The sequence below is a fragment of the Talpa occidentalis genome, unplaced genomic scaffold (genome assembly GCF_014898055.3).
Source record: "Talpa occidentalis isolate TD23 unplaced genomic scaffold, MPIMG_talOcc4v2.1 talOcc4.14, whole genome shotgun sequence".
NCBI classification, from domain to species: domain Eukaryota; kingdom Metazoa; phylum Chordata; class Mammalia; order Eulipotyphla; family Talpidae; genus Talpa; species Talpa occidentalis.
In genome coordinates, this window is record NW_023601433.1 from 11,594,063 (window position 1) to 11,610,377 (window position 16,315).

At 46.4% G+C, this 16,315-nt stretch overlaps 1 protein-coding gene across 1 annotated transcript in view; it reads right to left on the bottom strand.

Moving 5' to 3' along the window:
• The window catches only part of ADAMTS17 (ADAM metallopeptidase with thrombospondin type 1 motif 17), a 239,828-nt gene that overhangs the window by 192,909 nt on the left and 30,604 nt on the right, over nucleotides 1-16,315 (bottom strand). The window contains exon 4 of the mRNA XM_037510070.2: nucleotides 895-1,064. Within this exon, the coding sequence (XP_037365967.1) occupies nucleotides 895-1,064 (170 nt within the window). The remainder of the gene's footprint in view (nucleotides 1-894; nucleotides 1,065-16,315) is intronic.

A 16,315-nucleotide genomic window follows, 5' to 3' on the forward strand; every position in this document is an offset into this window, starting at 1 on the left:
TCATGTAAATGATGTACATCAAAAGCGCCCACAGCACTTTTGGAAAAGTGACAGAGGCCCAGACCGAGGCTCCCCTCCATGGTTCCCTGCCAGCTCGGAGGCCAGCCTGGGAGAGGCGTCTCCCTCTGCCTGTACCTCCATAGGTGAGTGGATGGCTGGGGACACACCATCCTGGAATAGGACTCCATTTCTCCCAGATAAGAGCTGGGTAGAGGGATATTTCGAAACATATATCAGTGCTTGCCACTCTTCTGCTTAACCTCCCCATGGCAACTTCCTGTCCAAATGTAGTGGGGCCCACTCACACCGCAGGTCCTGGCTCACAAGCCTGTGGGGTTGCCAGCTAGGGCACCTCACTGAGTCCCCATCCTCCCCATCACTCAGCAGGAATTGCCCTTCTCTGCCTCCCAAAGGCCAAACTGACCCCCAACTGTCCAGCTCCTTAATGCTGTCCCTGCTACGTGGTGGTGTCACAGCACAGGTGTCCCTGACCCACTCAGTCACCTGCATCCCCAGGATCTGCACTGCAGGGCATGACACGTGCTCATAAATCTCCCAGCTTGTATGTTGAGCACAGTCTGTGGGTCTCACTGCATGAGTCCCACAGGGTGAGACAGGGCCCAGTGATTGAGGAGACTGCAACACCCCCCAGGGCACTGCAACACCCCCCAGGTCAGGGTCAGTGAGCGGGCCCTCTCCCCTGGGGACATGCACTGGTGTCCCATCCTCCAGGCTGCCCGGGGTCACGAGCTGGGTGTGTAGCTGCACCCTCAGTCCAGCTTCTTCCTAACAGAGAAGATGAACACACAGAAGATAGGTGCGCGGCCTGTGGGGCTGTGCACAGATACACCTGCCCGCACCCAAGGGGGCGCTGGACCCCCGAGCCTGACTCACCATGTTCATGACTGTGAGGATGAACCTCTGGGCAGCCTCTGCTCCGTGGTACTGCACCATGTCGGCGTCGGCCACCACCAGGGTCTCCACCGTGTGCTCGCTGGTGAGCCGGATGGCGTTCCTCCGCTCCCGCCGGTCCCCCAAAGGCCTGCCCTTCCTCGGCTTCTTTTCTAGAAAAGAATGGAGACGTTCATGCAGGGCTAGGCATTTGATGTCCAAACCATACCGTGGCCAACCCTCCAGGGAGCCCCCCCAAGAACCTGGTCCGTCCCCTCTGGCTGGGGCTGGACTTGCGCCAGCTCAGGGCTGCCCGAGCTCTTGCAGAGGCCAAATGACAAGAGGGCTCAGCTCTGCCCACCATCACAGCTGAGGAGGGAGAGGGAGTGAATGTCACGGAAGAGAAACCCCACCCCTATGGAGAAATGCAGGCAACAGTACAAAGTCAGTGAAGGAAAAGGAAGCCTGGGCCCAGGGGGGAGGAATCAGAAAGAGACTTGGGCCCATGACCCAACTGGCCAGGCTCCCTGAGACGGCTGCTTCCACTACTGATACCTTAGGCCAGGCAAGCAGTGCCTGGCTCAGGGGCACAGGGTGTTCCCCTGGAAGTGGGTATTTCAGAAACTATTCTGAGAATTGTGAATAAGGAACCACAAATATTAGCTGGCAGAAAAGCAGTTCAAACAAACAAACAAGGGCCTCCCTGGTAGCACAAGGGGTTAAGACACAACCTATGAAGTTGTTCGCAGCCACTGCAGCACGAGTTCGATCCCCGGCTAGGGAGCAACCCACATGGCGCAGCAGACTCTCCTGACTTGCCTGCTGCTCCCCTCAGCAGTGTATTTCAGTAGATCGGCCTGTTCTGCTTCCCACTCTGTCTCTGGTGAATCCTCTCACCCCCCCTCCCCACACACACCTCTGGCCTGTATATCCCAGTTCTTGTATGCATAAATAAATAAATCTTAAAAAAAATAAAAAACCCTAATCAGAAGACAATCATTTGGCACCCACCCAGGCCAGGATGCATTGTGTCCTCTCCTCACATGGGGAAGGTAGTCAGCACCTGTATAAGTGATCCTTTGCTGACCTGGAGAAAACTGATTCCCTGGAAGATCTGCCTTTGTTACTGACTGAAGTCCAAGCTGCTGAACACCCAAAGCTGCTGCCTGAGGACTGATTTCGTCTTTGCTGGTGGAACCCCTCCCTAATCCCCCACACTCCGGCTGCTAGGAATAGTGCGCTCTTTCAGGACTCCAATGTGAGTGCAGAGAAAAGCAGTTCTTTAATTTGATAGCTACTGTTTCTCCCATTTTCAGCACCAGCCCACACGGAAGCTGTCCCGGCTACAATTTTAAAGTAATAAAGCAATCTGCGAATACACAAACTGGCTTCTTACACTGACCCATCATTCCAGACCAAAGGTCATAGATGAGGCTGTGCTGCATGTGGGCAGAAGGAAGGTCTCTGTCTGGACCTACACCTACATCACCCGTCAGATCAGCCCTGAGCACAAAGAAGGAGGAACGCAGGCCATCTCCAAGTTCTGGATCGGGGTACTTGCCAGGCACTTTCACTGCTTGGACGGGACCAACTTGCCCACCCTGATATTTGTAAAGAAACATCTCACTAGCATTTAAAACAGCACAAGCGAAGGGCCACCCAAGCGGAAGTTCTGTTGTAACTAGCACACCCACACTCTCCCAGGCGACCAGCCGAGAGCCAGAGGCAGCGCTGGCTCTTCTCAAAGTCGGTATTTTATAGCCCATCTCAGAGTCACCAACTCATGTTCTCATCCGCAGATTTGCTCCCACGTTGGCTACTCAGGCCTTGTTTTCACACCTTGTCATGCATTTGCAGTTTCCAGCCTGGAAAGAGCTGCATTTTTAGCAGCCCCTAAGAACACATTAGTAACATCTCTGTGGGAGATGGCAAGCTTGATCACGCCTGCACAGCAAACACACCAGGGCTCTGCACTGGGCATCCCTCGCTCAGATCTATAAAGCAGGACCCTAACAAGACCCACCCTGCCTTCCTGCTGGAGCCTAGAGAGCTACTGAACAGGTGTCACAGGGGGCAAACACCGTGGGTTATCATATGCCCAGAATACAGAGTAACAGGTAAAAGACAATGCTTGGGGGCTCTGCAGCTTTTAAAGGTTTTTACTACCATGATCTCATTTGCTCCTTCCACTGCCCCTGCTCCTTAGCACTTGATGGGAAATAAATCCTCGCTGATGAGTATTAGTACTCATGCAAGCACTGGTGAGTGAATGAGTGTGCAGAATTCCTGTTTCCCAGACCACAAAGCTGAATTTGATGCCAGATCCCAGGGTTTCGCCCCTCACCTTTGACTCTCCCGACCTGCACTGCCTGTGGGTGAACATGCTCCTTGCTGCCCCCTAAACTGCACACATGAGGGCGAGATGATGACTTGGTGGGAGAGGATTCTTTTGGACATAATGAGCATGACTTTGCTGCTTCATGCTGGGGGTCTTGACCAGGGAGACAGGGTGCTGCTCCTCCGGGCACCTTCAATGGCAGGGCTCCTGCTGCTGGGCCAGCCTCTGGCTTGGCTGAGGTCCGTCTGCAATTGCAGCATATTTATCCCCCACGATCCTGTCTGTGTCCCCTCCTCTGAGCTCTGACACTGGGACTATGATGTCGTGAACACACTGGGGCTCCGTTCTATCCCACACTCAAGAGGAGAGGCCCCAAGCCTTGATTCAAATTCCCCAAGGCCACATAGGTTTCAGAATTTCTTAGATATTGCAGAGCAACGTGGTTCATATGTGCAATACTGCAGACCTACTTTGATGAGGTCCAGGGCACAGGCCCCAATCAAAGACACTGCTTCTGCAGTGAGATGAATAAAGGGAGGTAAATAAAGATGTTCCATAGACTTACATGAGTGAGACTTTGCTATGAAGTCAAGATTCCTAGGCTTTGAACTGCAGAAAAGAAGACTCTTCTGCACAGAGGTTGTTCCTGTGGGTGGGGGTGGGTGAGAGGTGGAGGGAACCTTGGCCTCCTCCTGTCTCCCTTTCCTCATCAACCACTCCATCAGTAGATGGTTCCTTCCCAATAGAGGGTATCAAATTGTGATATTTTTACCCTTAATTCTCTGAAGTGCATAAATATAACTTTAATGGACAAAGTTTCATCAATGCCAATATTTGCAGATAAGATGCTCTTGAAAAGTCAAAAGAAAAATAACAACTTCAGAATAATGTGGGTGCTGGATTTAGAAGTCACTGGAGAGACCCAAGTTCAAAGTCCTTTGTTGGGGGAGGCCCTCCAATCTATGCTGGTAATAGGTTGTCTCCAGCCATTGCGGGAACAGGAGGCTGCCCTCACTTGGGGATGAAGACAGACCTGTGGCCGAGGCTTCCTCCTAATCTCACAGACATGGGGATCCTTTGGAGATCTGGTCCAGCAATTTCTTTTGCCAGCACATTGCTGGAGTTGGTGCGGTCTTGCTGACTTGGTAGATATCATCCTCTCTGACTTCATATTATTTTTCTTATATTTATTTTCCCTTTGCCCAACTATCCACTAAGAAAAAAAAAAGAAACCTGAAAGTAATCCTGTAAGATACCCCAAATCTTTTATGATACAAGATGATGAAAAGACAAGGAAATAACAAAAGGCATTCTAAATATTTTGCTTTTAGGATATTCAAATTATTATTTGTTCTCAAACTTCAGGGACCATTGAAAATGCAGAACCAATACATAAATTATCATTGTAGTTATTAGCTTTGCTCTTAGTAAAATGAAAAAAAATGAATTATGAATGATCAAGCTCCCTATGGAATAAATATTCCTTGAGTTTAACAATAGAGTAATTAGGTATTTACTAGGGGAAAACAATGCATAGATCACAAAATATTTGGTGTGAGAGCTCAAAAGCCAGAAGTCATCTCCAAATTATTCAACCTCCTCCTGAACAAGAAGGATCCCTGCATCTTTGATGTTACCCATGTCATTTCCAGGGAAGATCTCAGGTTGTCCTTGGTGCCAAAGGAGCAGAAAGCAAGCAGCTGCTAGTTGCAGAGGCAAATTAAAGAAAAAAACAGATGTGGTGGGGGTAATGGAGGCAGCCACCCAAAGGCTTGGGCACCTTGAGACCACAGACAGAGGGGACTTCAGGTTAAGAAGCCAAAGCCAGAGCAACAGGTACCAGGAGTCTAACACACTTACAGAGTTAACAGGAAGATGCAGACAGAACTCCAATTTTCCATTCAAGCTGGAAACAAACATTTCCCACATATAGTCCCCCCAGGTCCAGACACAGCACGGGCACATGGGCACCGCAGAGACGTGATTCATGTCTTCAGCGTGATTGGTCTAGGCCCTGGTATGAGCACCCTAGCCACTCTCTAACAGATCCCCGAAAGTAAAACCTTATCTTGCACGATCTGTTTCCAGCAGAAGGTGTCAGCTCTTGAGGCCGTAATGCAAGAACTAATGTCGCAGTGACCGACCAGATGGAAGGACTCTGGAGCCACCAAGATAACGACCTGGGCTGGTACAGAGACGTCTGTTTTCCTTAAACCCCTCACGGATTTACACACTTTTGTAAAACAGTAGTATTCCTTTCCTCAACCCCAGCATGCACCCACTCCTATAAAAATCTTGAAACCTCTTCATTCGGGATGGTGGACTTGAACTGAAATTGCCATCACCTTCGGTAGCACCATTTTCCAATGAACAAAACACTTCCCTGCTTCAAAGAGAGAAAAATGCCAAGTAAGACTTCATGCAGGGCCACTTGCTGAGGCACTGAGGTAGCATTTCAACAACATTTTATGGCAAATGTGATGCTAAATTTTGCTTAATTATATTACAGGAAACTTTTAGAACATTGCTGGGCAGGAGACTGGAACTCTGGGATCTACACAGTGTTGGGCCCCAGGTGGCCCGCTGCTGGTAAAGGATCTGCTCAGACAAGCTTCATTGGTCTGGAGTGGTGCTGGGTCCCCTGCTCCCCAGTTTTCCTCCTCCATACTCCACCATTATTACATCTACGTTGTGGTTGAACATGGTCTCTGCTTGCCCTCAGTGAGCTTGAGGACCCAAACATCATCATCTGGATGTACCACCATGCCTGGCAGATGGTAGGTATTCAAGGATTATACTTAGCTAAATAAATTGCGTTGGGCCTCCCTGGTGGCACAAGGGATTAAGCACAGCATGATGAAGCTGTTCGCAGCCTCTGCAGCATGGGTTTGATCCCCGGCTGGCCAGGGAGTTACCCACATGGCACAGCAGACCTTTCTTGTCTCGCTGGCTGCTCCCCTCAGCAGTGTATTTCAATAGATCTGCCTGTTCTGCTCCCCACTCTGTCTCTGGTGAATTCTCTTACCCCCTGCACCTCTGGCCTATACCCTGGTTCTTGTTTGCATGAATAAATAAATCTTAAAAAAATTCAAAATTCATTGAAATTTCTAATTAACAAGAAGATTCATTTTCTCTCCATCTCAGCTGAAGGGGGAAAAGCTAGTCATGAGGAGCTCATCTCTGATGTCCGACAGAGCTGGTCAGAATCTGCCTAAGAACTTCCAGGGTGACCATGGCCAAGTCTCCTCATCGATAAAACAAGGTGATAATTATTCTGCTCTGTTAGGAGGGAAGTGCGAAATGACAAAGAGGCGCTGGGTCAGCCTCTAACACAAACAGATAAATAATAACAACCACATCATGCCGTTGGTTGTATTTCTACACGTATCACATTATTATCCTCACTAGTAAACACTAGGGTCTAAATACAAATTTTTAAATTTTGCATATTTGGACCCAAGAACCAAACCGTGAACTTGGAAGCTCTGAGGCATGATTGGGGCTCACTTCTCACCTCACCCATCACTACACCCCCACCCCTCCCAAAACCCCAGCCTAGCCTCTCACTCTTACTGCTCAGGAGACATAAAAGAATTTCTCTAAGGCCATCCTTAATCATGCTCCAGTAAATTATATAAGAAGAACAGTTTCAAGAGTGCCACACTCACCAATGTAACCTCCCAACATGCCAGAGGGGGAATATTTCCATCATGAGAAACATGTAGAACATAAAACACGGCCATACATGAAACCAGCTATTTAAACCATGAACTATTAATGACACTTCACATAGGATGGAAGAATGAAAATCAAATGTTTTCCATTAACATGGAAAACAGAGAGTGAAAGTCCGCCTCCTGGGGCAGAGGCTGAGGCCACCACAGTTGCTTTCTGTGCACAGAACCCCCAACCTCTGCTCAGTGGCAGCCCAAAGCCTCCACAGCCACAGCACGGACACTATGAAGATAAGTGGTTTCTCCTGCATGTCCAATAGCCCCATGATCTTTTGCACTGATTTTCCTAAAATAAGAAGCCATGAGTGCAATGAAAATCCTTCAGACTGGGAGTTGGGGACTCTGGGTCCGTACCTGGGGCCTGATCTTAACAGAAAGGTCTCTGTTCCCATGCACAGGTTACTTGGCTCTTGTTCAATCCCCTCTTCTGCACTGGGTGCTGAGGCTGGTAGCTTGTAGACTATGTCTCTCAAACTCCCTTGCCAGCTGAAAATCCCTGTTCAGCACTGCCAAGGAGGTGAGGGAGGAGGGTAGAGGAACCAGGAAGGCACAAAGAGGGAGGAACTCCTTATATGTTCAGCTCAGGTGGCACAGCCCCCGCAGCACTGTGCCACTAAGGCTCCAGCACCCAACCCTTGGGGTACTCCCAGCCAACCTGCCCACCTCCTTCTTAGGTACATCCAGCAAGACACCAGCTGGGCTCTGCTGCCCCACTCCAAGATCTGGTGGCTCCAGAGAAGCAGTCCTGCTCCAAATCTTTTGGTCCTGGACACGCATGACTTCTCCCTTCCTTCCTCAGCCCTCAGGGGGTGAGCTCACTCCTCACTTACAAGAGTGGGACACTCCTGTAACCAGTTTCCATGTTAATTTCCTCTGATAGATGTGCCCAGCATGGTTTCAGTTTTCCTTTAACTGAGATAGCCTGAGGCCCGAGGGCCAGTGCTTTGATTACTTTCTGTATTTCATTCAAGTTTCAAGGACTCTTCCCAGTTCTGGAACCAAAGACTTATTATTTTTTTTTAACTACAAGAATATTAAGATATTGGGTGCGCACACCACACCACAGAACACTGCCACAAGCAGGAGAGCAGCCACAGATTCTGAGTCACCACAGGAAAAACAAAGCAAAAGGATGCTGTGAAGGAAATGCCAGCATCAGGTCACACCACTGATTCCCAACCACCCGCTGTCAAGGGCCTGGGGACAGCGCCTGCAGCCTCAGTCACAGGGAAGAAAGTGTCAGAGGAGGAAGCTCCAGGACAGGGCACCAGCAGGAGGTCTCCGGGGTGGCATTTAAGTGTCCACTCATGCAGACCTAACTGGCACTGTGATTGCCAATAAAACAGCGGCACAAAAATGATCTTCTGACCACTCTGTCTCTTTAACCAAAACAAAGGGTCTGTTTATAGGAAACCACCTTCTTGCCTGGAGACAACCGTGAGGGCAGCGAGCTCCGAGTGAGGCAAGCTTTCGGGAGCTGCATAAATCCAACATCCTTGAAAAATAATGCTTTTGTGCTCTCATTTTTCTTTTGAAAAAGGAAAAGAAAATAAGTTTTGCTCTCCAAGTATGAATTCTTTAAATAACTTCTCCCAAGGCCAAGTCATTTTTATAAAAGGCATCTTTTTCATGTAAATTCCTTAACAAGAAAGGTGGAAAACAGGACTATTTTTTTTTTTCACAGTTTTGATCTTGAATGAAGAACTGGTCATGCTTGGAGTCCAGAATCAGTGCCTACAGTAGGGGGCAGGGAGTGATGCACCCCACACTGGGACATGGAAGGGCCATGGCAGGAAAGCAGGGCTGGCCCCTTGGGCTTTCTCCCCAGTCAGGGTCCCTGTAGGTCCCAAGCAGCCAGGCACTACTGCCTACAGGTGAGGTGGAAAAATGTTCATTCAGTCAACAGAGAACCTATTGTGTGCTAGACACTGCCACAAGTGTAGGTGGCCACGTAGAAGGAGAGGTGTTAACCGATCAACAGATGAATGTGGAAAATTAGAGCTGTAATAACTGCTCACGAGAAAGGAGAAGGCTATGAGAGAATACAAAGGAGGGGCCTGCATTTAGATTGGGGGTTCAGGAAAGACTCCACAAGGAAGTGACAGGTAGGTCCAAAATAGGAAGGATAAGTAAGAGTAAACCAGTAGGGGTGGGGACAGAGGAGCTGGGAGCAGCCCGGGCAGTGGAAACAGGTCCAGGGAGAGCAGAAAGCGTGGCATGTTCTAGAAACTGCAGGGATCCCAGAGCAGGAGTGGGTGTAGCTCTCAAAGAGTCTTGAATTACAGGCAGGGTGAAAAGAAGGGCCCTGTGGGGTGTGTTTGGATCTTCTTTATCCCAGGAGCAATGGGATAAAGCTCAAGGGAAGCTAAAGGGCTGGAGTTATGAATGTGTCACTCTGGCTGCTACTGGTAGAACAGATTCCAGGGGTCCATGTGGAAGCAGGGACACTGGTTCAATACCACTACAAGTGCTCAGATGAGAGAGATCACACCTGGACAGGGGAGGTGACTGCAGGTTGAAAGAAGCACATGGATTGAGGAGGGATGCAGATGGTGAAACCATCACTCCTGGGGATACCTGGGTAAGTAAAGCAAAGGGGCCAGCAAGGGTAACTCCTGGTTTGAAGGGCTGTGCTCATCACTGAATTAGGCACACCTGGGACACAGATAGCCTCAAAATGAAAAGTACTGTGGGCTTGGGACAAGTTTCAGGTACTTTGGAAGTACCTGAATAGAAAGGGTAAGTTGGCATTTGAATGTGAGACTTGGAGTTCAAGAGCAAAAGTTAGCTCAGAGATAGTCATTTAGGAATCAAGAGATTCCAAACCAACCCTTCAGACTAGAAAGGAGAGATGGAACCAAAAGAGGGTGGCATGGGTATGGTGCAGAGAGAGTTGTGGAGCATGGCATCACAGAGCCAGGGAAATCAAGTCTCAGGAGGGTGGGTAGCAGAGGGCCAAGAGGGGACCAGATTGAGCAAAGGGTGGGGGTTTCTACCCTACTGAGCGCAGGGGGCAGAAGTCAGGCCACAGAGGTGAAAAAATGGTGCAAACTCCAGAAAAGTGAAGTCAGGGGAGGGGAGGAATAGAAACACCGTGAAAGGTGCTAGAATCCAGGAATGATTTCCCTGAGATGGGAGAAATTGTGCATCTCATGAGGAAAGCCAGGCCTGCCAGGACTGTTCAAGACCCTCTTTGTTCCTTCTCTAGTCACGTTGATGACAGAAGCCCACGGACCCCCATCTAGGAAGAATAAGGCACCTGGTATACCTACCTCACACCAACGGAGAAGAAGCCAGCCGGCCAGCTCTGTGGCCGGCCCTGTGCAGGGTGCTCCCCTCCAGGGAGGGAGAAGGCATGTAAAAACTTAACAGTCCTATAAACACCCCATGGATGAAAAACCCTGCTGTGAATGCCTGTCAAGAAAACAGCATGGAACTCCAGGAGAAAATGGCTGTCCAGTGGAAGAGCAGGAGGCAAAGCACATTTATTTGAAAAGCACAAAGCAGTGCAACTGGACACAGAAAGAAAATGGAAAACGAACATGCAGGCAGACACCACGTAGGAAGAGATGGGTCTATTCCTACAAGAAGGCTTCTGATAGGCTGTTGGGGGCCTGAAGGCTAAGAGACATGCTGCAGGGTGTTAGTATCATGTCTTTGTCCCCACCTCTATTAAGCATCTCCCGTACTTGGAAAATGCACTGTACTGGTCGGCACAGGTTGCCATGACAAAGTACTGGGGTCTTAAACAGCAGAATTATCTCCTTGCAATTATGGAGGCTGGAAGCCCATGAGGGAGGAGTCAGCAGGCTGGTTTCTCAGAGGGTCTCTCACTTGCCCTATCAGTAGCCATCTGCTCCCTGTATCCTCACAGGCCTTCCTTGTGCTCCATCTGTGTCCAAACTTCCGCTTCTAAAAGGAAACCAGTATATGGGGTTAAGACTCACCCTCATGACCTCCTGTTAACATGATCACCTCGGCACAGTCTCCAATACAACCACACCTGAGGTTCTGGTGGGCCAGGACTTAAACATATGTTGGGGGGACACCATTCAGCCCACAACGGACACCCACCCACTTCCCTGCCCTGGAAAGTGTGGGCTGGGAAGACCCTTTTGAGTGCACTGACGGTTGTATAGTCACACGGTCAAGAGAGCCTGGTGATTCCGAGAAAGGATGGCCATCACAGAGGTTCGTCCAGATGCATCTGGCCAATTCAAAACAACAAAGGCAAATGCTTAGAACTATTCAGGGTTTTCCACTGCCACTTTTCAGCTCAGTTTATTGCTGAAAGATGACACTAGCCTCCTGGAGCTTGACAGTTTTATCTTCCAAATTGATGGGCGAAGAAAAAAGGAACATTCTCCAAACACACAGCTTGGGGGAAGAAATTAATTAATGTGCTCGTGTTTCAACCAGAGCAAGACAGGACAAACAAAAGCCTGAAAAGAAATCGCCTTGTCTCCTGCACCTGGAATCCCCTGTCAGAATCCTGTGTATTGTTTCTTTTGACAGACAGTCTTTCATCTTTGACAAGGAAGTACAAGAAACTACAGACAGCTCAGAAATTCCTGCACCTTTGCAAGGAGGGCAGCCATTCTACGGACTAGAAAGCCCAGCTCTTCTATATCGCTGCTTAACACAAAACAAAAATAAAGCTGAAAGTCCTTCCAGTGGTCCCTCAGCACCCGACAGCACTCAGGAGGCCTTAGGGTGGAGGGTGGACATCTCCCCAGGCCACTGGGCTGTCCACTGTGGAACACCCAGAATTGTGGGTACTCAGTTGTTGTTTTTGAATGCATAATTGAACGCAAGAGTAAAATGAATGAAATATGAACAAGAGAAAGAAATAATGGCTTTATTCCTTTTTTAGAAATTTTAAGGGCAAAAAAAGAAAAATATCACCTTGACCTCGTAGGACTCTTAGATGTCAGTGGTGCCTCCAAATGTTTTAAATACCTACTTCCAGGATAGTTACAGACACCTTCACACCTCCAAAGGCCTCGTGAGTCTCACAGAGGCCCCAGATGTTCCCTCGCGTGTGACAAGAGCGCTTACATAAATGACCAACAGCCCTAGAGCTGGAGGAATCGGCGTAAGTGCACCGCCTTCGGGCTCACCGTTCTCCAGACTATCCTTCTTCCCCAAATAAAGAACCCCCTTTGCCATTGTCCCAAATGCCAAAGATACTTCAAGGCCTTCCAAGAAAGGCACATTCACCTGAACCTGGGTGCAGGTATCTTCGCACCATGGGCTCCTACTCCCAACCTTCCAAGATCCCTACCGGGTTACCAGAAGGTGATTTCTCTATAGCCAGGCCAGACATTCCCTGGACTTCCACATGCAAAGCAGTCTTGGATTCTACCTGGGTGAGCAAACTAGCCAAACAGCAAGGGGCACACTCTTTTAAGTAGACCCACAGATTCACTAAGACTCCTCTCTCTCTCAATTTTTGTCACCTCCCTGTGTCATCCTGTACCTTCCTCTAAAATCCAAGTTCACACAAAATTATACTGATCTGCATGAGTTCAAGTACCTCACCTTTTGCCCACATCCTGGCTTCTGAACATACAACAGCTTCATCTGGAAAGTTCTTCTCCCCAAGTTACCTCACTAATATGTACTCACAACTAAAAGGTCACTTCCTTGGAGCCTTTCACCTAAATAACACGGCACACGTCTCTCCTTAAGCAGTTGGCACAATCATTTATTATTATTTAATAGTTTACTGTTCTATGTTTAATATAATTTCTTCTATATGGAAACTCAATGAGAATGGAAACATGTTACTCATTCCTCTAGACCTAGTGTCTAGCACACAGTATGGTTTAATAAATCACTTAAAATTAAATGAACGAAAGAGCAAACGAAAGAAAACTGTCTACCATCCTGAAGTCTGGCTGAGTGACAGCAGCCGAGTGACAGCAACCATGTCACAACTAGAGTGTAAGAGCTCTTCTGTCTTAGCAGCACTGTTACAGTTCTTGCACTACAGTTTGAGAACACACCATAACAGTCACAACTTAAAAGTTACTACTACAGCAAATGTTTATTTGGGGCCTCAAGATTGTAGTCCAGGGGACTCATGGTGCATTGAGCCAAATGCCCAAGGAGGGCTAACTGGATGGTGCTGAAAATAGAGGCAAAAAGGGCGGGGCTATGGTCACTTTGTGCAAATGAGATTTTCAGTCAGTGCAGTTCTGATTGGTGAAAAGTTTGTGAAGTGGTGATTGGTTGAGTGTCACTACTGGGTGTGGCTTGCTAGTGTGGTTTCATTTCCTCTCTGTGTGGACCCCTCTGCACGAACATGCCCAGGTGCCTGGATGTGCCTGGAGCTTATAATCAACAATCTCTGGCCTGTTTGGTTGTAACCCAGACTCAGGGGGGCTCCATGTTCATTTTCTTTATCAAAACTTTTATAGTACTTGGTAAATATTTTCTCAATTTTATCATCTGTGTTTAAGGTTTAAGTCTTGGCAGTAGAAAGAAAAGAAAAAGTCACTTTTACAGTAACTTTTTGGTGTCATTTCTATGTCTATCACTGAATGGAGGATTTTAATAAAAATTGATGGTTTGACTGTCATGCTTTTAGTCCCTTTCTCACTGTACTTGCCTGTGTGAGCTACATTTTATTAAGTTTCTCATCTCTAGTTGATGAAGCAACTCTACTGCTATCTTTACAATCCTAAATATTCTTCACTCTCTTACAGATTTCTGATTCTCAATGTCAAGAACAGAGCAGAATTCCTTCTGACTTTCCCTTTTGGACAAAGAACAATTTTGCATCTTTTTTTCCCTCCCATATCCCTTCCCACTACTCTGATTTGTAAATTCTACTTACATTTGAGATACAAGTTATTATTAAAATATTATATTTTATATCTTTATTTTTATAGAAACTTTGCACAGATATAATTCACATGCCATATAGCTCACTCATTTGAAGTCAACAATTCAATGGTTTTTAATGTATTCTCAGAATTATAGACCCATCAATATATGAATAGATCATTTTCATCACTCAGAATGGAACCCCCATACCCACTGGCAGTCACTCCCCCATTACCCTGTCTTCCCCCACCCTCAACCCTCGGAAATGACTACTTTCTATCTCTATAGACTTGCCAATTCTGTACAGCTCATATAAACATAATCACATAAAATGTGGCCTTTGGGTCTGGCTTTTTCACATATGATAATGTCTCAAGGCCCATCCACGATGTAGCACATTTCAGTGTTCCCTTCTATTGCCAAGTCAGAGTCCACTGTATGGAGGCACCACCTTGTTTATCCCTCACCAGTTGATGGACATTTGTCTTGTTTCCATTTTTTGGCTATTGTGAATAATGCTGCTCTGAAGATTCATTTATAAATTTTTACGTGGGAAAATGTTTTCTTTTGGGCATATACATAGGAGTAGAACTGCAGGAGCTATGGCAACTCTGTGAGGAACTGCCAGATTGTTACATTTCCCCCAACAGTGTGTTAGGCTTCCAATTTCTCCACATTCCCACCAATTTGCAATTTCCCCCCTTTTTATTATAGCCATCCTGTGAGTATAAGGTGGTACCTCTGGTTTGATTTGACTTCTCTGGTGACCAATGATGTTGAGCATCTTTTCATGTCCTTACTGCTCAGTTGAATATCTTCTCTGAAGAACTGTCTACTGAAGTCCTTTTACCATTTTTTAATTCAGTTGTTTTTTTCATAATTGAGTTATAGGATATATTCCAAATATAAGTCCCTTCTCAGAACTGAAGAAATATTTGCTTATCATGTGACTTGACTTTTCACTTTTTGATGGTATCCTCTAAAATACAAGTTTCTAATTTTGATGAAATCCAATTTATCTATTGCTTGTGCTTTTGGTGTCATATCTAAGAAATCATTGCCTACTCCAAGATCTCAAAGATTTATATTTATTTTCTAAGCGCTTGGTATTTTTTACTTACATTTAGGTCTTTGATTGTCCCTTAATTGTTTTAATTATTGCTTTTCAATTGTAACTATATTCGTATCAGCTAGTTAGGTTGGACTTTTTGTTATACCAGTTTCAATCACATCTTCACATCATAGCTTCATGTTTGTAGTTTCTACATTTTTGCTTCAGTTCAGAATCAATTGCAACTATGTCTTAAATCCTTCCTAGAAGAAGGACAAGTTAGATGCAATATCTAAATTCTTAACAAATCTAAGGTCACATTTCAGTTGCCCTCACACTTGAACAATGACTTATCTGAGTGTCAGATTCTTAGAGTACAACCATTTCTTGGCTCCCTTGTCTTCTGGGGCTTATTGATAGTATCATGGACAACTCTAAGGTCTGCCAGATTTCCATTACTTTTGAGTAACCTGTTTTGTCTGCTTGAATACTAGTATAACTTTATTTGTTACTCTTGAAATTCACAAATTTTGCCAGAATAAATAACTGGGGCTCTATGTATATTAATTCTGACCAGAACACAGTAAGTCTTTCATCCTGTAAACTGAGATTTTTTTTTAAACATCTAGAAAGTCTTCATTCATTATAAATATTTGATCAGTGTTTCCATTCTAATGCCTTCTTCAGAGATTCTAAAATGGGATTTACATTTTCTGTAGTGTTTCTATCACTGTCTTTCTCGCCATTCTCTTTTATTCCTTTGCCTCCTGAGGAAGTATCTCAAATTTGCTCTCTGCAGCACTAATTCAAACATGTAATGTCACTTCTGTCTGCACTGCCTCCTTTGTGGATTTCAATTCTATTCAGCAAACTTTAACTTTATAAGCTTTCATTATTCTCACCAGTTCTCTTTTAAGTTTATTGTTCTTACATCTCATTCTGCAGTCCTAGTGGCTTTTTACTTCTTAGAAGCCTTATCTTCTTGCAGTCCATTTAAGACACCAGTCTCCTAAAACTAATTCTGGCCCCTGAAATAAATACTGCCCCAAAACAAGTTCTTTCTCTGCATATCCTGGATGACTCCTTTGCTTGACTATAACATTTGTAGGTCCTCAAGTGAGTGTTCTCTATTTGTTCAAATTGCAACGAGGAGAGGTCTACCTACAGCCAGTGCCAAGTCCTGAGGTGACCAATTCCCCTTGATCACACTGGTCAACATACCATCTCTCATCTGCTGCAGCAGGTGAGCACTCCTGACACCCAGTAGGCATTGCCTAGTCATTCTGCCAGGCTGGGGAGGGACCTTATGCCTCCCCAGGGACTAGAAGAGTATACTGTGAACTGATGGATGCTTCAGTCTCCAACTACTGCCTTCCTTCAGTCCACAGAACAAAGCTAGATTCAAAGGGCCAGTAACTCAAGACTGCCCTGGAGCCAGATGCAGAACAACTATAAAACAAAGGCTAATTC